The sequence below is a fragment of the Siphateles boraxobius genome, unplaced genomic scaffold, assembly GCF_051911475.1.
Source record: "Siphateles boraxobius isolate OS27281-9 unplaced genomic scaffold, OSU_SipBor_1 7, whole genome shotgun sequence".
Lineage (NCBI taxonomy): Eukaryota > Metazoa > Chordata > Actinopteri > Cypriniformes > Leuciscidae > Siphateles > Siphateles boraxobius.
The window spans coordinates 12,533,442-12,559,078 of record NW_027509197.1 but is presented as its reverse complement, the minus strand read 5'-3'; the positions used below and the strand labels follow the sequence as shown (position 1 = coordinate 12,559,078).

Below are 25,637 nucleotides of genomic sequence, written 5' to 3'. Positions count from 1 at the left end.
GTTTAACCAATGTTTTTCATGCTTGATCGATGAACCATAAACAATTATTGCAAATACACCTGTGGAATGTTTTACATGCAAAAAGAAAAAAAGTGGTATTTTAATGGTCTTAACTATTTAAATCACAAATTACTGGTCAGGAAATTTGCAAGAATTGCACAAACACTGTAAATAAAGCACAGGATAGCCTTCCCCACCTTGCAGACAGCTTTTTACAGGAAGAAGAGTCAGTGTTGTTCTTATAAGGCATATCCTTGGGAGATATTGGCAACTGAACTGATATTTATATGCATTTTATGTAAGTAGTGCTGTTATAGATTTACATTGATTTACATTAGCCAACATCAGAAATTCACCAGGTGTTTTTCCTCCTTGAGTATGAGCTCCATATTCTGACCATATCATAATATATGAGCAATATATATAAATATATATTCACATAAACAAACTTTTTTTTTGATTATTTTAAAAATGTTGCTCTATTTAAAAAAATATCTTTCTGACTATTATTCCATATGTCAGGCTTTACAGTGTCAAAGATACAGGTAAAGAGACAAGTAAAGGTATGGATACACAGATACAGGTAAAAGGCCTACTTACAGAGTTAAAGGATGAAGATAAATAAAAAAACGTGAGAAATTACATTTACACGATAATTATAAAATGTGTAGGCCTATACATTTTAAATATATTTACATAAATATAGGCTAGGCCTATTTTTAGATATGGACTTTATCATGTAGCTTACATGTAAATACAATATATACAATGATCGATTTAAAAGCACTTTATTGGTAGGATTGTTTTCATTCATTGTAGTATTATGTTTCATGTTGTATTTGTATATGTCCACTGGAAGCCTCAGTACCAAAACAAATTCCTTGTGTGTGCAAGCACACTTGGCAATAAAGCTCTTTCTGATACAATATTGCCAAAACACCAATAAAAATACAATTAAATAAAATTAAATATTCACCAAGCCAATAAGCATACTATTACAAATAGACAATTCTTCAAAATTATTTGATCAATCGAATGGCTGTCAGGCAGCTCAAATGACCTGTGCTGCAACAGATTCCCAGTAACTATTTTTACAGTTGCATTACTTGCATTTCGTAGTTGTTCCTCTTTGTCGCCATCTCTTTTCGAAATCTGCAATTGCAGTTATTGCGGAATTATCAACTTTACGTGGGTTGTGCCTCGGCACGGCACAGCGCGGATGAATCCAATGTTTTGAGGAGAATGTGCGGCTGTCTGTCGCCGGTGTAGATTATACTGTCATTCGGAATCACAGATTATACTTTTTGGAAGTATGACCATTGACCAACATACGAATTTTTACCGGAAAATGTCATCTGAACAAAGTACATCCACTTTTCTTCTTACCAACTAAGGGGGGAAAAGCATTGCAGTAAATTGCGTGCATTAAATCTAACACTTATCTCACGCTAAACCGTGCAAATTATACTTTGTTCTCAAATTGTTAATGTTATCAATATCAGCATTGCATGACTACATTTTTTTTTTTTCTGTAGCCACTCATAAATCCAAAGTATTTCGCATTTTACAACGGGGGAATCTCCAGTTGTCACTGGTGATTGTCGTTTGAACCTTTCTGGATCCACCATCAAATTAATAAGTTTAATTATATCAAGTGCTGTGAGAAAAAGCTATAAATCTCCACCTCCAACATAGCCGAGACACCTTCTTTATGTGTACAGTTGTGACGTAATGACGCAAAGACATGCTCGGAAATCCACCAGTACCACTGGAATTAAAAACATTATTACAAGCTTACCGTTTTGAATCGAGCTAAGGCAAGCAGATAGTTTTGAGCACTGGCTGGTTATGTACTTGCTCAAAAAATTATTTTTGGATAATTTTAACCCCAAAAAGTTACGGACTGGAGCTTGGATTTTCAGCAAACAATCCGCGTTACGTAAATCTGAACACTGAAACTATTTTAACCCTCCGCGCTTTCCATAGCTTCATATGCAAAATAAACTTCAGAACTGTCAACTTCAGTCGCGAGCTTTCACTTACTTACAGATATCAAAAACCGACAGCGATTCTCCCTTAAACTTCTGTAGAATATCACACATTTCACGAAAAACAGAGTACAAAGTTTTGTAAATGGACATATTGAACTTAAGCGAGCGTAACTACTTTTTTTTTTGCTCTGTAGGGCGGTTTCAATTTAATTTCGAGACAGTAAATGCGTGAGTGAGGACGTTTGTGTCAGCAAATTTCGCTTGTAAAGTCTGTTTAATTCACCACTTGATCTGAATTTAGTTACTGGGGTGGCTGTCACACCGTCTAAAATAATGGATTAAATAATGCTGATGGAGGAACAGAGCAGGTGCGTACTAATTTCTGTTATAAAGTGTCACTTTTTGAAGAAAAGTTCGTCTAAAAAATATCTTTCTGTCTCCCTCGTGACGTTACAAACACATATACTGTTATTTTCCACCCAGTTGAACACAAAATAGATTTTTAAAGATGTTGACCTCTTTACATACATATTAAAAAACGAATGCATTCGTTTGTGTGTTCGTTCCAGCTCTGGAGAAGATGAGGGCTCTAGAGAGAAAGGTGTGCTCTACAGATGGCAGGGCTATTTCTGCGGTGTGACCCCAGAGAGACTGCTTCTGTCCAGGCCTGTGCTTCATGCTGCCCTGGGGAATCTACATGGACTTCTGCTGACAGAAGGTCAGAGCTCTCTTGAAATGAGAATGAAACGACGAGTTACATACGTGGTCATAAGTTTACACGCCTTTTGCAGAATCTGCAAAATGTTAATCATTTTAACAAAATCATAAGTATTGCTTGTTGTTTTTATTTAGTACTGCCTTGAATAAGCTATTTCACATAGCAGATAGTCCACAAGACCAAAATAATAACTAAATCTATACAAACGTCCCATTTAAAAGTTTACAAATGCTTGATTCTTAGTACTATGTCATGTCATTGCCTGGATGATCCATGACTGTTTACATGTTTCGTGATTGTGAGTTGTTTATGTCCTTTGTTTGTCCTGAGCATTTAAAGTATCATTAAATTAAATTTAGTCTTCTTTTTTTAATGGAATATTGCAGTATTTATTAGAAATAATTTATACATGGTTGTGCACATATTCATTTTCAATAATTCATGTATACTTGTAATATTATATCAAAATAAGTTCCTCACCTCTTGCATTGACATCTCTTCTCAGTAATCGCAAATATCACAGTAATAACAAACCACAACCATCCAATCAATTGCTAAAATGAAGTTCCCTTCTGCACTACATTATTTTCTGGTTTGAGAAGCCAGGTCCTGCAGATTCTTTGCTTTTTCAGCATGTTCTGCATATTTGAACAACTTTTTTCAGCAGTCGCTGTATGGTTTTGAGATTAATCTTTTCACATCAAGGACAATTGATTGACTCATACAAAACTATTACAAAAGGGTCAAACATTCTGACTGATGCTCAATAAAGCAATGCAAAAAGAGAAAACTTTTTGAATACAATGATCAGAGCAAATTATTTTATTTTAAGAGCTGCTTATTTTGTTTTCTGGGAAACATGCAAGTATTTTATTTAGTTTCTGAAGGACAGTGCAAAATGAACGTGTGACCACAACTATAAGCATATTTCATAGGATAAAATTCATCGTGTGTGTGTGTGTGTGTGTGTGTATATATATATATATATATGTATGTGTGTGTGTGTATGTATATATTATAATTTATTCATCATTTATTTTATTCTCCTGAGATTCACTTACTGTATACTACAGTACTGGTTGAGTTTTTGATGGCGATAAATCAGTCATGAAATCTTTTGGACACAGTCTAATTTTCAAACGTATTCCTCTCAGATGGGCAAGTGTATAGTTTTGGCGAGCAGCCGTGGAAACGAGTCAGTTCTCAGCCTGCCAGCCCAGTTTTAGAGAACGCACTGAAGGAACAGCATGTGATCTCCGTGTCGGCGGGCAGCTATCACTCTTCTGCAGTAACAGTGGATGGCCTCGTCCATATGTGGGGGGAGAACTCCCATGGCCAGTGTGGCATCTCTGGAATGGAGCAGGTACCCAATCCCACTCCTGTCAGTGTGGTGGATGGTGAGACCCATCCTCCACAACTAGTCCAAGTCCTAAACGTGGCCTGCGGAGCGCAGCACACTCTGGCCCTGTCAAGAAAGCATGAGGTGTGGGCCTGGGGTAGTGGCTGCCAGCTGGGACTGGTTACCAGTGTATTCCCGGTATGGACACCCCAGAAGGTGGAGCATTTAGTGGGAAGATATGTGATTCAGATTGCTTGTGGTGGGTTCCACAGCCTGGCTCTGGTGCAGTTTCTTCCTTCCCCAGAGGCCAGTCAGAAAACTCGGGATAGATGTGGGCAGTGTAAGCAGAGCCTTTTCACCATGACTGAAAAGGATGACCATGTTATTATTTCCGATGAGCATTACTGTCCACTTGGGGTGGAACTGGCTGATACTAAACAAGGTCAACGATCAGGACAAATTTCTCCAGCTCGGACACCAAAAACCAAAAACTCCTCGCCCGACTCCCAAGTATCCCCACTGACCTCGAATAACATTTGTGCAGGCCAGGAATCCTCATCCGGATCTCAGCAAAATACCACAAGCCAGGAGACTCAACTAGACACTGCTGTATCTGAGGCTGGGCATGTACGTCTGCGACGAACCAAAAGCACTCCCTACCCTGATGAGGAGGCTCTGAAAGACTACCTCAAAAGGATCTCGGACCAGACCCTCGCTGAGCAGGCCGAGGCCACCTCAGTAGGAGGTTCCCATCCTCCGAGCCGTCAGACATCTCTCACGGGTCCTTTCCGATCAGACCAAAGTGATGAGATTACACTATGTCCCTCTTCCCTGACACTGAGCAGACCTGATAGGATCACAGCTTCTGCCAGACAACGCAGTGCATCAGATACCGTCACAGACCGCAAACACTCTCTCAATTTATTACCAACGTTGGATTCCACTTCTGATGATTCTTCACAACACTCAAGTGTGGATGGAGGCATTTGCATCAGTGACCTTTTAATCAGCAGTGGATGTTTATTTGAGTCCTGTGAGGAGGGCGGAGACACTGCTGGAATGGACTTCCGTCCAGCCAATTCTCTGCAAAGTAAGAAGAGCACCAGTCTTATGGACATCACATTAGAGGACACTGAAGCACATGATCGCAGAGGGTCTTTACCTGGTTTCTCTCCAGGTAAACCTCATGGCTTTTTTCAAATATGTTTTTATAAAATGTTAAATCAGTGGCTATACCGTTTTATTTATTCTACAATAAGTGTGTTTACATGCTCTAATTTCCGTCAATCCAAATGAATGCAGTTCGAATTCTGATTCAGAAAGTTCTGTTTATATAAACTCTAAACATTACATTCACATATAAGTTTACATGTGCATTATATGTATTCCAAAATGTCAGAAGAGCTTTTTATGAAATATTTAGTAAATATTCTGTCTCCTAAACTGACTAGTTTGTCAGATGTAATCAAACATACGCATGTTCATAATCATATGTAAACCGCATCATGGCACTGTGCATGTGTATTAGGGGTTGCACTGACTAGTTAACTAGTCGACTTTAATGATCTGCCATGACGCTTTAAGCATGATGTCAACTAGTCGCTGATCATGGCCTATAGAGGGATAAGAAATCTTTAAAGTCCACTTTTACACTCCGTTTCCAAACAGTTAAAATGACAACTAAATGCATGATCCGAGAGCGCTCCACAAGACATGTTTGATTATACCATCTGGATGCTCAAAATTGATCGGGAGAATACACGTGAATACAGCTTATTGCACACATAAGTTAAATGTTATTCTAAACTAATGTGCTGCTGCATTGTAACGCGCACACACACACAGAGAGAGTAGCTTGCACATCACACGTGGATCGCGCGCACACAGAAACATTCAGTAGCACAGAAATGTATTGTCAAAACTGTTCTGTGATTTATCAATAAAGTAGCTCAGAAACTGAAAAGTTCTAGCATATATTTCTTAGTAACTAAAACCCACAGCTTGACTATTACTAGAGAGACGCTTCCAGGTAGAATTAATTCACACACAATTGCTCTCTCACTAATGCATTCATATAAATCTAATCTTTACTCTGCTATTTTATCTGTATTTTATTTATAATGATCAGAAATCTGTGAGGAATATAACGACCCAAAGACAAAAGAACTGATAAAAATAAGCTGTTATGTAGGAGCAATAGCCTTGTGGGCAACGCTGTGTCATATGCCATAGCTGTGCACAAGGCAACCCACATTCGAGGTTTGGGCTAGTCGATCCCTAATGTGTATACCATGTTTTGGAAACCAAATATTACGATTCAAGCATTTACATGCTTACTTTTTTTCTATTGATCAGATTATTTCAGGTCTGCACTACCCCTTCGAATCTGATCAAAATTTCCTTTGGAATGAGGCATTGAGCTCAGTCGGATCGATTGAGGTGTTTATTTGAAGGCTTATCAGTTTGATTGAGCATTTAACTAATGGCTCAATAAACTGTAAGTAATTGGATAAGATATATTTGTTAGAAATTACATAAATGCATCACAGAAAATAACTTTTTGAATTTGCTAGGCATAAAAAATTCATTTAAAATTTTCAGTTGCAATGCAGCACTGGCCTAAAAGGCCTGAAACTCTGTCTCAGCGGGCCAAGCTTATTGTTGACGCCAGCCAACATAGTAAAGCATTTCCTGTCGAATACTACTTACTTTAATGGAAACACCCTTTTATGGGACCCTTTCGCTTGCAAAAGAAATGAGTCATGGCTGACTGCTCACAGGGTATTTCTGCAATGGCATCAGTTACTGAAAGCCTTTATTTTGCATGATGCTGCATCAATGTTAGTCGTAGTACCAAGAACACTGTTGAAACTCTTGAATCTATTCAGGCTACTTTAAAGGGACAGTTGTCGCCAAAATAAACAATCTGTCTTATTTACTTACCCTCATGTTGAACTAACCCTTAAAGAACTTCTTGTAGAAATTCTACTTATTTAAGAAACATTTTTATCACACTGTCTTGTTGAAATGCAGTGTCGCCTTCTGACAGTCATCGAACCAACAATTTGAGAGCTGTAGTGGGTGCAGTGACAACAACTTCTACCTCAGAATCCAGAAATCTCCTTCCTTCCCTCTACACTGAGGTGTGGAGTTGGGGGAGGGGCCAGGAAGGTCAGCTAGGACATGGAGACTATTTGCCCAGGTACAATAGAGCCCTCATAAACACATACGTGTTTTCTTTGAGTGCATGACTGGAAACATTTTTGTTTTCTCCTTGCAGGTTACAGCCTCTCTGCATTAAGAGTTTAAGTAAAAAGGAAGTTGTCAAGATCACAGCTGGAGCAAATCACTCCTTGGCACTGACAGCTCAGTGTCAGGTAAGGAGCGACTTCAGAATATTTCTTCATTTGATTCTGCAGATTTCTTTCCAAAGTTGTAAGCCTTGAATCGAACCTAATGTTTGATTCATAGCAAAAAATGTATATACATGAAAAAAGATGCAAGGTACAAGACTGTATATCTATGAGGATATTACTTTTCATCCCATAAAGCATTGCGGATTTTAAGCAATCAGAAATCTTGCTTTATACAAACTTTAAGTAGATAGCTACTAGCTAACGTTACCTTACCAGCTTTCAGATCGTCAACACAATCCTGCTTGTCATTGCCATTGTTATGATAACTGCGAAGTCTGTTATTGGTGGATTTTGCTTCAATTTTATGGACAGTGTAGTACATCTAGAATTTGGCTGTTAAATACAATAAAGTTGCATATGCTTAAACACCTTGGTGCTTTTGGAAGGTCTTTTTTTTAAAAGTTAAACCAGTGTTATTTTAGTATTTTATATATATATATATATATATATATATATATATATATATATATATATATATATATATATACTATAGTATTTTGAAGTAGTTTTTATTTTTATATTTTAGTACTATTTTTATGTTTATGTCATTTTATGTCATTTTTTTAAAATATTTTTTTATAGCTTTAATTTTTTTTAGGTTTTTAGAAATTTTAGTACTCATTTCAGTTACTTTCCAAGGCAACATTTCAAATTTTTCATTTAAAACATTTCGCATTTAAAAGTTCAAGTTCTTCATCTGATGTTAATATTTCATTTCATTTCATTTCATTTAGTTTTTATTTCAATTACTGAAATTGATTTTTAATAGTTTTAGTTAACAATAACAACACTGGTTTAAAATGATTAATTATTATTTGTCTGTTTATATTTTTTAATAGGATCTTTTTGTCTAGATCCCTACACAGTTTGTTTTTCTCCTTTTCTTAATAACAATTTGTGTGTATATCTCCTCTCTCACAGGTTTATTCCTGGGGAAGTGACAAATTTGGGCAGCTGGGTCATATGAATGCTCCCTGCACAGTTCCTAATCTCACCACGGTATACATCCTTTCATTTTTCATGATGTGCAGTCACCTTTTCTGCAAACCTTCCCTTTTAAGGCATTCCTTTCTTTGTCTAAAAATAATTGTGCAGTTGTGCGTGTGTCGATAGGTCTCTGACGGTATCCGTGTGTGGGACGTGGCAGCAGGGCAAACGCACACTTTGCTGCTGGCTGATGGAGACTGTTATCAGCCCATTCTCTACTACAGCGGAGAGCAGGTGCTGGAGAACACTGACAGCGCTCATCCCCTCTCCGGGACCTACACCCAGACGCCCACCCTTCTGCCCTTCTGCATGAATGTTCGTATACAATGTTATAACAGTTAATTATTTTTGCTGCAGATAGGCTGTTAGTAAAATGACAATAAGCTCTTAAATTAAAAAGATTGTTATACATACAGTACATCATTACAATACAAAACATCATACATCAAAACATCGTACATAATTAAAATACAAAATCAGTGACAAAGAAGAAGAAAAAAAATATTAATGATAAAAATTCAATAAAAAATAACAACAAAATGTGCTAAAACAAAGTAGACATTCCACAAGACACTATGGGCCAGATTTACTAACAGCTTGCGTCAGCGCAAACCTTCTTTAGGCGTTAAAAAACTACTGTCTGGATTTGCTAAAGACCTAAGTGAAAAATTAACGCTGAAAAGGCGTGGACACAGTTATTTTTGCGGCTGACCTATTGCTTTATTGCTTACATGCATTTGTAGGGGTTTCCCTTTCAGACACAAAATTTATGGGAGGAGAGTATTTAAATGAATCACGCAAGGTGATTTATTAAGGTTTTGGCACGTCAATATACTGGTATTTGCGCTATTATTTAACGCCCAAAAAAGCACTTCTGAAACCAGATGCTAATTTGCTCTGCTTTTAGTAGATTGCGTTGGTCATTATGGAAATGATCCGGCTGTGTCTGTGTTCTTTAATTTGTGCGTCATACGTATATCATGCAGATATATATATATATATATATATATATATATATATATATATATATATATATATATATATATACATTAAATAAATTGCACTTGAATTCATACTTTAGCTAGCAAGTATCAGTGATTGGTTGATATGTATAATATTACTGGAAGGATATTCTGTTAGTTTTAATGTTTGTGATTAATTGTTTAATGTAAAGCAGCAATTAATTCTAATTTAGCTGAATCCTTTGTGAAGATTGGTTATGTGAGCAGAGTGTTTGGGGGAGGACTGAATTGTTTGGCCTTGGCCGATCAGAACGCAATGGGTTTCATAGCGACAGTCCACGAGCTTGCTTCGGCAGAGAGGAAGTTCTACTGCATCCTCAGCAAGGTGAAGAGCCAAATCCTGAGCCCCCTGCTAGCTCGTGGTGTGTAATGGATTCTTTTTTTACTCATTGCACTTTTCATTTGGATCTTGTGGATTGTTATTGGGTTTTACAATTGGATATTGATTGTATCTGCTCTGTCGTAATGTAGCGAGTTTGGCCTCGTCTCTGGGTCAGTCCTCCATGTTGCTGTTTCAAGAGATGGCTGGTAGTTTCAGCAAGCTTTGCCATCTGACAGGACAGCACTCAGCATCCCTCACCTACTTCCTGCAGCGAGGCAAAGCGATCAAAACACTGGTCTTGATCAAGAACACAGCCATTTTCATTGACACCTATAAAGAGCAAGTATACTATTCACACTCAAAAAGAGAACAGCATCTTTTATATTTTAAAATCTCTATAATAACGCAAAATATGTTTTTTATCCTCAGGTACAGCGATCCAGTGGGAAACTTTCTTGTTATGGGAGGATTCCAGTCAATGCTGAAACCCTCACAGTGCGTTGTCATACCTGAGCCAGCGTACTCATTCACATATCTTTATCATATATAAGCTATCAATAATTGTCTGAGGTTCTAGTTGTACAATCACTCTTTGTTCATGCTTGATCTGTTTCTTCAGAGAATTATTTGGGAAGAAACTGGAGTTGATACAGTCTCTGCTAGAGTCCAAGGAGAAGAACCCATCACCCTGTGATCTGTTAGTCAGCTTGTTTTGCATGCCCTTACAGCACCTGCACGGTTATAACAGATTACTTCTGAAACTAGCCAACTGCTTTGAAGTGGTAAGAAAATAATCCATTCCTCATTATGCTCTTAAATGGAATGAAAGTGGCATGAAAATACATGACATTAATCTTTTTTTGTTTAGAACACTGAGGAATACCAGTGGATTCAAAATGGCTGCTCCAAATATGAAGCTTTAGCTCGCTTTGTCAGCAAGCAGAGAAAAGATGCTGAGGCCACTTTCAATTTCTGGAAGAACTTCAAAGGAAAGAATTTGGTATGGTACAGAATATGAATTATGGATTTATGTTGCAGTCACTTAACTGTATAATTATAAAGCAGATAGCTACAGCCCTGGCTTCTGATTGGAAACCGCTATGATGTCCGCCTGTCACTGCACAGCTCTGTTTTTGTTGTATAGCAACATTCTTATATAGCAAGGTCTGTACACTACTGGTCAAATTTTGGGGTCGTGAGATTTTTCAGTCTGTCACCAAGGCTGCATTTATTTAATCAAATATATAATTAAACAGTGATATTGTGAAATATTATTAGAATAAAAAAAAAAAGTTTTCATATATTTTAGATATTCTTATTAAAATGTATTCCTGTGATGGCAAAGCTGAATTTTCAGCATCATTACTCTGGTCTTCAGTGTCACATGATCCTTCAGAAATCATTCTAATATGCTAATTTTCTCCTCAAGAAACATTTCTTATTATTATTATTTTCAATTTTGAAAACAGTTTTGCTGCTTTGTATTTTTGTGGAAATTGTGATGCATTATTTTTTCAGGATTCTTTGATAAATAGACAACATTTATTTTAAGTATAAATCTTTTGTAACATTATCGATTAATTTAATGCGTCCTTGATGAACTCAAACTTTTCAACTAGGAATACACAGAATGTTCGGCAACCGAAATAACCGAATAAGTGAAAAGACCGAATAAATTTTTCAAAACAACAATTTTATGTTTTTGATGACGCAATCAAATATCAACCAATGTAGAGTGAGAGGCGCGCACTCTTTATAAATCCAGCTATGTTGGCAGTGTGGAAGCATTGTCCGAGAAAGACTCAAAAATGGCTGTTCTGCTGAATTGTCTAGAAGGGGTGCATCTGCAAAAACTAATAGGCAGCTAATAGGCTATTCAACAAGGGACGCTCAAATATGGCCAAATAAAAATAATTTTATTTTACTTTTTTTTTTTAAAGTTATGTTGCACTTTATTGGTACAATGTCTGCTGGAATGTTTAAAAAATGCTCAGCATTAAGTAAATATTTTTAAATTGTAGTTTTGTCATTTATTTTGTCTTGGAAAAGCAAGACAAAATAGTAAAAAGGATTTTATTAAATGTATGCAGTGGTGAAGAATTGGCAAAAAAAAAATAATGGCAAAAAAGGCAAAACAAAAAACCTGTTCGGTATGCCGCCTTCAGCCAAGTGTTTCATTATATTCAGCTTTGGCCAAGAATTTTCATTTCGGTGCATCCCTATTTTCAACGATAGTGTTTATCTTCTAGCTGAAGTGAATTTGGTTCACTTAATTAAAATTTGATAAGATGTATTTAATAATGAACATGCTTAATAAAATTCCTGCTGCACATCTAACCCTTTAGCCAGATTCCCAATGTAGCACTGCCTCACTTGTTAATTCATTACAAACCTTTCTGTCTTACACTGCAGTCCTGTTGGAAAATTAGCTTATTTGCCCGGCAGCTATTTTAAATGTTTCAATTAAACTATAAAATAATTCACACATGAATGAAACCCACAAAGCATGAAGTTCTAACAGCTGATGCATCAAGCATTCACATACAGTATACAGTATAACAAAATGATTGCTTTGAGAAATATAGCAAAAATGAAAACACCCTCATTAGCATGAGTGTGTGTCAAGAGTACTTGTTGTGCATTTGAGCTGCAACAATCTACTAAGATTAAAAGATGAACTTTTCATTCTTACCATACCAAATGTGTTGTCATTACTAAGCAACAGTATTTCTTGTCAAAGATCAATCTGAGAATCGTTTTTAGAAACAAATAAGAAGAAATGTTGGCCTGCTATAGTGTCTAGCACATAATGCAAAATAACCCAGCACCTTGTTGGCTGGTGTTAATTTCACACCCTGGCAGACAGTACTTGTGAATTTATATTACTTCCTCTGTATAATGTGGTTAAGTCGACCTACTTACTATTTCCTTTAATTGAAACTGAATTGCTCCGCAAACTGCAGGGCTAAATGCCAGCAGATATGACCACATAAATTTCAGATACGTTTCTGGTTTGTTTATGTGCAAACCTGTTAGTGGCTGGGCAGAAGGATGTGCACATGTCATGTGTCTCCATGTGTGCAGTTCTCTTTACCTGATCTTTTCTTTCTCAGGAATCTCTGCGTAAGCCGTCTCGTCGTCTGGTTTGTGAGAGCGGTAATAAAGCTCTGACGTTACAAAACGCTGGAAGATTCTCTGCCAGCTGGTTCATCCTCTTCAGTGATGTCCTGGTTCATGCACAGGTATTAACATTTTTAACACAAATTTTACCACCCTGTAATTTTCATTACACTCATTTTTTCATGTCATTCATGATCTTTTTTATTTTCTTCATTCATTTAGGGCACTATTCCTTCAAAGAAGCTTGTGAGTATTGTGTGTTTAAGTTCCTGCCTGCACAGATTCAGTGTATATTTTAGGGCTTGACTTGAGACATTGAATGCATTTTTGCTCTTTATAAGCTTGATATGATAAATTGTTGAATATTTTAAAATATGCTAATATAAGTTTCACAAGCAAGTTATCTGCTGGCATCTTTTGCTGTTTTTACTTTAAACTGAAGTGCATTATTCTGCCGAAAAGAAAGAAAATGAAAGTACAGTTATGATACGATGAAATCTGATGTACAGAAAGAATAGGCAACAGAGATGATAGTGTGAATGTGACACCTTGCTCTAACAAGGCCAAAAATCGAATTAAAAAAAAAATCTGGACCTGTAAGACATCTTTTTTTTTTTGTGTGTCTTTGTTACAGTGTTATTACACATGACGTACTAAGTAATATTAATTGACTACATGTACTTACTATAGGGTAAGGATTAGGGTTGGGGTTACTTGCCTGTAATTATGCATCATTTATAGTTGCGGAGCAACTAAAACTAAATTTACAATGAAGCTACATTTATTTAAACTGGAAAAAGATATAAATTATTGGCCCTGTCCCAAATGGTACACATAATTATGCACTTGTGGACTTACAATGGCTGCCGCGTGCGCGTGTCCGTTAAGTCCATGAGACCGTAGGGAGTCCCATTTGTCATTTTAGATTTCAGAAGGGTGCTCGATGCGCACTTTTGCCAAGCCCGCACTGAATCACAGTCAAAGCGGCGTTACGTCACAAAAGTGCAAACCCGTAGTAAGACTGGAAGTGATTAGGGTGCAATTTGGGACAGGGCCATTGTTTTCATTGTGTGTGCGTGTGTGTGGGCGTGTGTGTGTGCGTGCGTGGGCGTGTGTGTGTGCGTGGGTGTGTGTGTGTGTGCGTGTGTGTGTGTTTATTTTCAAGTATGCTGGCATACTGCTTAATTTGCTTTATAATGCTTTGTGGTTTTTGAAACTGAACTGTGTATGCAGTGACATTTTGCTTGGTTGGTCTCTATTTCTTCTTGGTCCAATGCCAGCGGCTTGAAAACATTCAACATTTAAATGTTTCAATTCCTTCTTTGTCTGCACAAGCTTTTAATAACAGTTTTTTACAAATTCTGTAAGAAGTAGAGTTGTGTGACCGATTTATTTATTAAAGTTAGACAAAGACCCACATACTATCATATCATGTCATAGCACATCATAACATTTCACATCATATTATATTGTGTCATTGCATACTTTTTATTTCCACAAAATGATTTTTTTTCAACTTCGTTGATTAATGCTTTTTTTGTTGTGAAATGTTTGGATATTGGGTGTGGTTTCCCTTGTGCACTAGAGCATGTCATTATTCTGAATTATGTAGGTACATGGGTGTGTGAATGGTTGGGTAAAGTTTCTTGAGAAAGTCTTCAATATGGCTAATGTACTCCTCCTTTCAGGCAAACGTGTTAAATTTACAAATTGTATATATTTTCTGTTTAAATGTTCTTTCCTGACTCAGCAGCAACAGCAGCTGCATCAACACAGCATACAAAGGCTTTAGTTGTATTTTTTCCTGTAGATAAGGGAGTGGTTTGCTTGTGTAACTGAATAAACTCTGCTTTTTTCTACAGTTCTCATCTCACTACATCTACCCACTTGCTACACTGTGGGTGGAGCCCATCTCAGATGAAAGTCTGGGCATGTAAGTTACACATCTGAGCATCTTTTATCTTTAATTTGAACCGTTTTGGTACATTTTAGTGTAGTTTAATTTAGCACATGACATTTCATCAAATATTAAGCCGTTGGGAATGCTCTTGCTCATTCTAAATGGGAGGACACTGTTAAAAAAACATATTTTTTTCCCAGTTTAACCTATAACTGTCATTGCTAGACTTGCCCTTAAGCTGACCACACCTGAAGATAGCTTTGTTGTTCTGGCATCTTCCCCTCTGGAAAAGGTAATGCACTGATGCAGTCAGAGTTTTATTAAGAAGTTTCTCTGCTTTGCGTTAATTCTGTTGTCCTCTTCCTATCTGTTAGGGAAAGTGGCTGAGAGCCATTAACCAGGCCATCGGGGACGTGCTTGCTGCAGGCCTGAACAGGAGGTCACATGTGTCTAGAAGCAGCCAGAATGGAGATCCTCCTGTGTCACGTACTTCCACCTACACTTTCAGCAAAGAGGGCCGACTCAAGGATGCTTTGTACGAGGGCCGCTGGCTATCAGGCAAACCTCACGGCAAGTGAGTGTATGCCAATGCTCACTGTTTGTATTCACACTTTATACAATAAAATATCTTCTAATAATTGCTCTCAACCACTTATGCAGGGCTGTCATGCATTTGTTTTTTGAGTGAACAGCAATGGCAGTCTTGGCTAAGGTTTTTTTTTTTTTTATCCACTGTGGATTCACTGTGATACAGCATCATGTTGTAGCTCAAATGAAAGTGGCTCTTGACTGTTACTGCTGTTAATTTGTGATACATGTGCCTTCTGTTCTCCTTTTCTTTAAATAGAGGGATTCTGAAGTGGCCGGATGGGACAGTTTACTGTGGCACATTCAAGAACGGGTTGGAGGATGGGTCAGTACACACACTGTTAAAGATGAACATACTTGTGCTTGCAGAATCTTTGGAATGTACAATACCATTCAAAAGATGGGGTCTACAAATAAAAACATAAAAAAAATTATGCTTTTATTCAGCAAGGACACAATTAATCAAAAGTAACTGTGAAGAAAATATTTTTTTTTAAATAAAGGCTGTTTTTTTATTTTTTTCTATTTGTCAAAGAATTCTGAAAAAGTGTATCTAGGTTTATACAAAATATTAAGCAGTATTAATTGTTTTCACATTGATAATGATAAGAAATGTTTCTTGAGCAATGATTTCTGAAGGATCATGTGACACTGAAGACTGGATTAATGGCTGCTGAAAATTCAGCTTTACCATCACAGGAATAAATTACATTTTAAAATATATTAAATAGAAAAGAGTTCATTTAAATTGTAAAATATTTTTTAATATTACTGTTGTTTAACTGTATTTTGATCAAATAAATGCAGTATAAAGGAAAAACATTGAAAAATCTTACCAGCCCCAAACTTTTGAACAGTAAAGTATATGCGTTTTATACTCTTCTCTGTGTAGATTTGGAGATTATATGATGCCCAACGCAACCCTCAACAAGTTTGAGCGTTACCAAGGTCACTGGAAGGAAGGGAAAATGCATAGCTTTGGCACATACTGGTAATAATTATAGAAATGTGTGTGTGTTAAATCATATCTTTTTGGTATTATCAGTTTATCAGGGACCCCGAACATCTTGAACCTTGCCCATATTCTGACTGCTCCGTCTTTGCAGGCATGCTTCAGGTGAGGTATACGAGGGCTCATTCAGGGAGAACATGCGTCATGGTCACGGTATGTTACGGAGTGGGAAGATGGCCTCTCCTTCCTCCAGTAGTGTGTTTGTGGGCCAGTGGGTTCAAGGAAAGAGAACAGGCTATGGGGTGTGTGATGACTTCAGCAGGTATGCGCTTTCTATTTACCAAATTTGAGATTTTAAACATCCTCCTGCTATAAACATTTCATTGACTTCTTTCTATATCTCCCAGAGGAGAGAAATACATGGGAATGTGGCTTGATGACCAGCAACATGGAAACGGAGTCGTTATCACTCAGTTTGGATTGTATTATGAAGGAAACTTCTCTAATAACAAGATGATGGTCAGTTGAGTTGGGGATTCTATACTATTACATAAATGCCTGCATTTGCTGATATTGAATATATACTTATTATTATTGTATATTATTTAAGTAGCATACTACAGTATTTCTTTTTTTCTGATACAGGGCGATGGGACTCTTCTCTGTGATGATGACACAGTCTTTGAGGGCGAGTTTTCAGAAGACTGGACTCTGTGTGGAAAGGTGACCTTGAAATAATGTGACTGTTTCCTGTGACAGCAAACCATATTTGTGGTTTGTGCATTTAATTGTTTGCTTGTGTGTTTGAATCTCCTGTGATTTTCTGGATATGAAGGGCGTCCTATTCATGCCTAATGGTGACTCATTAGATGGGGTCTTTGATGGTCAGTGGGGAGCCGGTCTGAGAGTGGCTGGAACTTTCACAAAACCCTTTGAATCTTTGAGGAGAGAAAGCAAGATCCCGTAAGTTTTTCATGAATAATGCTTTGGCCTACTCTATGTTTATTTGTAATGTATTTTACATCTGTGTGTGTGTGTGTGTGTGTGTGTGTAGTGTGGCTGGTCAACACGCAGTGCCTGCAGAAGAAAAGTGGAAAGCCGTGTTTGAGGAGTGCTGGGGTCGACTAGGCTGTGAAACTCCTGGTCAGGGACTGTATAAGAAAGCCTGGGAGAACATCGCCATCTCCCTCACTGCCAGACGCAGACAACAAAGAGATTCGTATGTACACACACATGATAAATGAGTAAAGGTGCACACAACGCACAAAAATGCTTTGTACCCGGCAACAAATAATGAAGGATAAGTCACCTTCTTTTAAAAAAGAAAAATACAAAATAACAAATACTGATTCAAACTTGAACTTTGGTACGCAAAAGACAACTCTGTTCAAATGCACATGAATGTAATTGCATTTGGCATCTTGATGTGTGAAGAAATCACCAGTGACATATGTATGTCTGTAGTCCAGGGGAGCTGAGCCGATCTCAGACTAAGATGCTGGAGAGTCTTGAGGTGATTCCTCAACATGTGGGCCCTTTTACTGCAGACTCCTACAACAACATCCGTCGGTATCTCTTGAAGGTGAGACTTCCAAAAGCGTATTAACACCAAGTCTGCAGAACTGTACAGATGCCTCAAAAAAGCATTTGGACACTCATTGGACAATAGGACATGTCATTGCAATAGATAGAAAATAGTTCTTACAGGTGTCCATAAAGAGCACCTACAGGTAGACATGTTCCACTAACATTTAACAGCTATGAAGTGTTTAACTACTTTTTGATGTTTTGAAATGTTTGCTTGTGATATTTGTCTATTTATTTAAATATTTTGTTATAAAATGCACTTACACTACTGTTTTTTTGGTACTGTTTTTTTTATGTTTTTGAAAGAAGACTCATGATCCTTCAGAAATCATTGTGAATATGCTGATTTGGTGCTCAAGAAATTATTATTATCAATGTTGAAAACAGTTATATATTGTGTGGAATTTTTTCAGGATTCTTTGATAAAGGGAAAGTTCAAAGGAACAGCACTTACTTATATATAAGAATAGAGAATAGAAATCTTTTGTAACATTATAAATGTCTTTACTGCCACTTTTGATTAATTTAATGCATCCTTGCTGAAGTATTAATTTCTTTAAAAAATATTACTCTGATCTTTTTAACAGTAGTGTACATTTATACATTTTTAAATGTCTGAATACCTTTTTTGGGGGGTGTAATAACTCCCTTTAGGCCTGTGACACCCCTCTGCACCCGCTGGGATGGCTGCTGGAGACCCTCGTCACTGTGTACAGGATGACCTATGTTGGCGTGGGCTCCAATAGACGCCTCCTACAGCAGGCAGTGGAGGAGATCCAGTCATACCTAACACGCATATTCCAAATAGTCAGGTAACAAGTTTAGGCTTTTCTGTAATTGCTTCACGGTGAGCTCCCATATACCCCAGTGCTTTAAAAGCCAGTGAAGCGTTTTGCTAAATTAATTCTCCTTGTAGTGAAGGCTCTGTTCTTCTTTCATTATTACTGCTTTATTGCATAATGAACTTTGCTAGATGTAATAATGGGGCATACTATTAATTTCATTACAATTCTCATAGAGCACTGCATGAATTGATTTTCCTGACAAAGCTGTTGTTTTTCAAGCGTTATAAATATTTGCCGTAGGTTTCTGTTTCCTGGTCTTCCTGCGGATGGAGATTTTATTCTGGATTCCTCCAGTTCCTCAGATGAGGGCACAGACTCTCTTAACAGCAGTACACACTCAGAAACTCCACAGCAGGGGTAAGACACGACCAATATGACTGAACTACAGATTTGCATCTAGATTTACTAAGAAACTGTTAAAAATTAAAATAGTGGATCTGTCCCAAACCTAGTGGAACACCTAACATCTGTTTGTGTGTGTAGATAGTTAGATACTTCGATATAGATATATACTGTCATGACAATTAAACAGGCTTGTGCGGGTTGTGTTCTGCAGTTGGTTAGTGAGCAGCTCAAGTCTTCTCCTGCCGGTGTTGCTGCCGAGGCTTTACCCTCCTCTCTTCACCCTCTACACACTAGAGAAAGAGAGAGAGGAGGAAGTGTACTGGAACTGTGTGCTAAGACTCAACAAACAGCCTGATCTCGCCCTCCTAGCCTTCCTTGGAGTACAACAGTAAGTGACAAAAGGAACAAGATAAAATATTAACTCTATTACACTGTGTATGATGCAATTATAGTGGCCCTAAAAACTGTTGGATGCCTAAAGGCCAATTCACACTACGCCAACAGACAGTTGGTAGACTGTATTATAGTTTTTAATTGATAAATCAATTGATATATTCTTTAAAATTAAGACAAAATAAATTTGGACACGTGTCCTTGGTAATTAATTCAAAGACATTGCAAAAATGCATCAGTAGAGGTCAATTCAGTAACACTCTCTTTGAATCCTATATTTATAATGCATGCATAATGCCTAATAAATAAATCTTATATGTTGTATTATCTCATAATCATTTACATGTGCTCCTTGTTTGCTTTAAGTAAAGTAAAAAAAAAACTAGGTCTCCTCTTAAGGTATTATGAACAGCCGTAAGGTATTATGAAGTGGTTTTAAACTTAAGGTAAAACTAAAACATTAAACTTAAGAGAAAATTTACATCGAAAATGTATAATCCTCTTATGGTAATTATAATACTCTTAAAAGGTATAACCATGAATAGTGGTTACGTATTATAATCAGGGTTTGAAATTAAAGGACAATTCCGACCAAAAATGAACCTAGGGCTAAATAACACATGGGCACCGAGTCGACCATTCTCTGGGATGCGTTTTCATGATAATCGAATGTACCCAGTTTTAACGTTAGTTTAACCACAGATTAGCTTATAACGCTAGTGTATGGGGCATCGAGTAAGTAAAAATAAAAATCGCTAGTTAATACCACTAATAAGGCTCAAAATAGCCCCACACTAACACGGTAGCATAAACGAGGGTCCCTACCTGCAAACCGAAGCATTGAGAACTTTGTAAGTGTACAGACAGTTTAATAAGAAGATACTTTATAAAGACAGTACACTTCGCACATACAAGCAGTAGCCATCTTTGGAAAACAGTCTCGACCAGTCGAACCACGAACGCCGTGCTACGTCCTGGTCGATAGTCACAGTTCAGCTCACGTAACACGCCGTTCGTGGTTCAATTGTCCTTTAACACCCGTCAATTGCGGATGAAAATCCATAGTGGGGGGTAACGCATATTAACACACTGGCAGGTTATGATTCATAAATTATGACTTTGCCTGGCATCACTATCAGAGCCCTTCCCCTAAAACAAACCTCAATCATTAGTAAAGAGGGACGCACACTGAGAGAAATGCGGTGCAGTGCCACGTTTTTAAAAATTCAAACATTGTTTTCTATGACCGTAAGCACACCGACGGCCCCCATCTACAACTCCAGCTATTCAAAATCATGCCCGCCACAGCATCACTCAGATAGTTTTCCATTAAAATACAACGATTTAGGACAAATATATTTCAGTTGAATTAAATCAATCAGCATTTATTGGCATGGGGCATGGAATATACTTTCTTTATATTTTTTGCAGTTTTTTTCAAATACCTTCATTCAAACTCATTTACACCACTTTCATTCTTCCTTCATTCTTGAAGTGAACTTTTGCCTGTATTGTGATTTAGATTCACTGTTCCCTTGAACTTGAGAATGCGAGTACAGAATGACGCGAGCGGTCAATAAGCCTGTCTGTGAGATGTCTGAGGCGGTAAACGCTCCTCAAAGCCCTAGGAGACAATGAACAGGCCACGTTTGCCAACCCGTTCTCATATATGCCACATGTCCAAGAGGGCAAAAAGCGCCCTAGTGTCTTTATTGCTATGTGCAGGTAAACTCATGGCAATTATAAGAGAAGTCACAGATAATTTTGTTTCCATTTTATTATATTTGAATGGTATCAGTAAACGGTGATTTACTGTCGTAAAGCTAAAAGTATTTAAAAATCAGATTAATCAATATGTTTAAATCTAAGCTGTGACTTTGATAATCTGATTTTGTTTAGTCGAACTTCTGAATGGCTGGTAACTTAAAAATGTAGAAGTCCAATTGGCTTGTGATTTGAAAAATGTAATTTCAAATCCTGATTATAATGTATTATAACTGTCATTATGATTATTCATGAGATGATACAACATATTATAATATGCTTGCATACAATGCATTAAGAATACCCTTATAATGCATTATAAATATAGAAAAGTGTTATCATTAAGTCTACGAAAATGTAATATTATATTTGAAACAGTATTTCATATTTTGTTCCTTTATGCAATTAAATGTTTATATTCATGGTTATTATGCATGGTTTAAGTGTTCAAATGCTTTCCGTTGTCTCTGTATACAGTATAATAATGACTAATCAAAGCCTCAGTCCAGGAAGGACGGTGGCTTTTACATTTTTTAGATGAATGTCTCTTTGTTTTCCAGAAAGTTCTGGCCAGTTTCTATCTCTGTATTGGGAGAGATAAAGCAGGTGAACCTTTCTGTCATTCCTAAGAAAATAATCAGTGATGAAACTTGTGGTAAAATAAATAACTTAAATGGTTCAATTGGATGTATTGGACAGGTCTTGCCTAGTACTAAAGACGCCTGCTTTGCTACTGCTGTTGAAACCCTCCAACAGATCAGGTAAAGACTGTCTGTGTGTAACATGGATCGAAAAACAGCAACAACAACACTTTAGTAGCAGCTTTCTTATATTTTCATTGTTGTCTTTGCTTCTACAGCACAGCATTCACTCCCTCAGACAAGTTGCAGGTGATACAGCTGACCTTTGAGGAGGTCACCCAGGACGTGCAGGCTCTGCTTGGGCTGGAGTTTCTATGGTCCATGGATGACCTCTTCCCAATCTTCCTCTATGTGGTGCTCCGCGCACGGTACTTTTCCAAACCTTTCACTGCATATAGACCTCATGGCAATGAAGATATCAGTTGAAACATTCAGTTTGTCTGCCCACGTAAAGAACCTTTTGCTTGTGAACGTGTAGGATCAGAAACCTGGGCTCTGAAGTCAGTCTGATAGAGGACCTTACAGACTCCAGTCTACAGCTGGGACAGCTTGGGTTCATGTTGACAACTCTCAAAGTGAGATTGGAATTACATTTTCTTTTTTTCCACACTTATTCATGGACAAGAAACATTACACCGGTTTTATGAACCAATTGTTTTATTTGAAAAGCTGTATTTTACGGATAATCTTATACCACACAGTCACTAGTCCCCTTTTTTACTTTTTGTCTCTGTTTATCTCTGCTTTTTAGGCCTGCTACAACCAGATTCAGCTTGAGAAGACTACATAGGGATGGGTTGGTTTGTGAGCAGCACAGCCACAGCTTTCCTAACTTGCGCACATTCTTATGGAGTAGGTGCCGTTTAAATAGACACGGATTACAGGTCAAAGTCAAGATGTGCTCATTTATTTCAGGCCTCAAGAAGAGGCTCACATTCAACTCAAGCATTCCCTTAAGCACTGTGCAACAGAAATTACTTTGATTTTTATGTTTTGATATTCTCACACTGACCATTTGACGGACAGTAAAGTTACACCTTGAAGAAACATCCATATTAACTAGGCAGAAAAGAGACGTCATTTGTTTTATACAAAATCGTTATACAACTAGAATTATTCAAACACTCACCATGTCTTTATATATTATACCAGTTTTGGTAATAACTGACACTCATTGCTATATATATTATTTGGTATCAGACTGTTACTGACTTGTGTACTGATACTCTAATGATATTGCTCTAATTTTAATATAATCAGAAGAAACTATATAATTGTATCAGAGCAGTACCTATGTACTAAGGTACCTATGGATTTTGACGGAATGATCTAAGAGTGACAGCAACTTGAACAACATTTACACTATATAGAACTAATAAAACTTAAAACACCCTTATCTATATAAGGAACATAGCAATGGACAACATCATCTATAATATTTGGCTATAGATGCATACATAAACTATGAAAAGTTTAAGCTCAGTAAGATCTTTTAATGTTTTTGACAGAAGTCCCTTCTGCTCACAAATGTTGCATTTATTTGATCAAAAGTACAGTAAAAACAGTCATTTTGTCAAATATTATTACTACTTAAAATAACTGTTTTCTATTTGAATATGTATTTAAAATGTAATTTATTCCTGTGATGCAAAGCTGAATTTTCAGCATCATTACTCCAGTCTTCAGTCTCACATGATCCTTCAGAAATCATTCTAATATGCTGGTTTGCTGCTTAAAGGTGCTCTAAGCAATGTTGGGTGACGTCACTTCTTGTTGATGTATGAAGTATTATTTGTCAAACAAAAAGGAGGCTAGCTAGACCCTCCCTCCTCCTCATTCGCGCACTAACTCCCCAAACCCCACCCCCAAATCCTTCTTGTCGGTTATTGGCTGGAACAGTTTGTTATGTTCCGTGGTGCGGGTAAGCCCAGTTTGTTTTTGTTGCCGTTTGTGGAGCCTGGGGTGTCTGCAGAGACCGCGTTTTTTAACAGTGTGTTCAGGGGACAGGCAGCTAGCGGATAGTGAGGAGATGTTTGCTGTATGTTACAAAAAAATGTTTGGCCTAAAAAACGTGTGATGACACTTAGAGCATCTTTAAGAAACATTTCTTATTATTATTAATGTTGAAAACAGATCTGCTGCTTTTTTGTCATACGTATTTTTTCCAGGATTCTTTGATTTAATAGATTGATTTAAAAGTGTAAAGAAAACAGCATTTATTTGAAATCAAATCTTTTGCATCATTATAAATGTATTTACTGTTACTTTGGATCTTTTTAATGCATCCTTGCTTACTGACCCCCCATTTTTTATGGTAGTGTATATAAATTATCCATCCGAAGGAACTTCACTATCATAGGAAATTCACTAAAATTCACAGATTTTCCAATGCTTTTTAAGAGAAAAAGGAACATTCAAGGAGATTATGTATGATTAAGTTGTTAGCTTATATGGTTGCAAAGCAGAGCCATTGGTTTTTGGGGAAAAATAGCTTGTTACTGCATGAACTTTGAAAACAGACTTACTGTCACGTTACTGAAAAATGTAGACAAATTAATAGTACCGCTACTTTTAACTTGTAAACAATGCTATAAAATCCGATAGATGCATCCCTATTATTAACCAGCTTCTGTTTGGGTTACTGGATCTGTTGTGATTTTGCACATTACACAGGGTTGCTGTGTTTTTAAATACATTTGAATTCTTGTGATGCTAATATTATAAATCGTAAGTTGAGATTGAACAACGTCATTGAAGCACTGACATGTAAAGATGGTTTGCAGTAGGGAAGACATAAATAAAGTCATATAATGTTGTGATGTATTTTAACTGTATAATCTGTGTAAATCTGGAACAACTGATATTCTGAAAGAAATAATTTGCATTTTAGTATATGACAGCAGACTGACATGAAACACTATATGACATTTGATTTAGTTGTAATTTGACAGAATACACTCCGATCAAAGTGTACCAGAGTGAATTTATTAAGATATATTTAGAGCTTATACACTGGAGTCTTGAGTAATATTTTTCAGTCATGGCATTTGTATGCAATAAGGGAATCATATTTAAAAATATAAGCAATATGCTTTACATTTTCAACTTGTTTAAAGGGCAAACTGATCAAGCACTTGTGTGAAAGTTCTGTGTGTGTGTTAGTGTGTTTTCCTCTAAATGCATTTTTTGTACAGTACATTTGAACATGCACTGAAAAAGTTTTGCTGATATGCCACACAGCCTTAGTGTGAGATCTAGTGATCAACTGAAATGGGTTTTTAATGGCAATTAATGTTTTTTCATTGAAAACCAACCAATTATTGGCTGCTGCTGTTTTTCACAAATTGGCTAAATATTGTCTGATTAATCGGCCTACCCAATATTTCGGTCTGTCATTAATTAGGTCATTGTCATCACTAGGCCGGTTAATAAGACAGACTTATAAAGATCATAAATACGACAGCAGCTTTACTGTTATTCTTACAAAGGCTGGTTTTATTTTCAAAAGGTTACTGGTTTTGATAAATTACTTGCACTGTCATTGTTGATCTAATTATTACTGTCACCTTGAAAATGAATTTGTTCAACGCATTTGAATTGAGTTCAGATGAAAAAAAAATGAATTAATCATTTGTTAACAATTATCTGACAAACTACTTTAATAAATGTTGCATAATTTGGAGATGAAACTTATGTTGTGATTTTCC

General features: G+C 36.9%; 1 protein-coding gene across 1 annotated transcript; it reads left to right on the top strand.

The window, feature by feature from the left end:
* The first annotated feature begins 1,982 nt into the window (after nucleotides 1-1,982).
* On the top strand, nucleotides 1,983-25,619 carry als2a (alsin Rho guanine nucleotide exchange factor ALS2 a). Its single transcript, XM_077216390.1, has 33 exons — nucleotides 1,983-2,359; nucleotides 2,561-2,709; nucleotides 3,864-5,225; nucleotides 7,082-7,250; nucleotides 7,329-7,425; nucleotides 8,386-8,463; nucleotides 8,578-8,766; nucleotides 9,664-9,835; nucleotides 9,945-10,134; nucleotides 10,225-10,290; nucleotides 10,415-10,577; nucleotides 10,664-10,795; nucleotides 12,909-13,037; nucleotides 13,138-13,161; nucleotides 14,778-14,848; nucleotides 15,041-15,107; nucleotides 15,190-15,389; nucleotides 15,663-15,728; nucleotides 16,296-16,394; nucleotides 16,510-16,677; nucleotides 16,763-16,874; nucleotides 17,001-17,078; nucleotides 17,191-17,318; nucleotides 17,410-17,574; nucleotides 17,820-17,937; nucleotides 18,597-18,754; nucleotides 19,028-19,144; nucleotides 19,344-19,520; nucleotides 21,850-21,895; nucleotides 21,989-22,050; nucleotides 22,149-22,298; nucleotides 22,409-22,505; nucleotides 22,682-25,619. The coding sequence occupies exons 1-33, from the start codon at nucleotides 2,337-2,339 to the stop codon at nucleotides 22,718-22,720; spliced, it is 5,061 nt and encodes a 1,686-aa protein (XP_077072505.1). The 5' UTR covers nucleotides 1,983-2,336; the 3' UTR covers nucleotides 22,721-25,619.
* Nucleotides 25,620-25,637: the final 18 nt, after the last annotated feature.

What these genes read in the sequence shown, in the direction of transcription:
- als2a (XM_077216390.1), top strand. Translation starts at nt 2,337, where the DNA reads ATGCTGATGGAGGAACAGAGCAG. An exon ending in TCAGAAACTCCACAGCAGGG is followed by an intron (nt 19,145 to 19,343) that starts GTAAGACACGAC and finishes TGTGTTCTGCAG; the next exon opens with TTGGTTAGTGAGCAGCTCAA. An exon ending in GCCTTCCTTGGAGTACAACA is followed by an intron (nt 19,521 to 21,849) that starts GTAAGTGACAAA and finishes TTTGTTTTCCAG; the next exon opens with AAAGTTCTGGCCAGTTTCTA.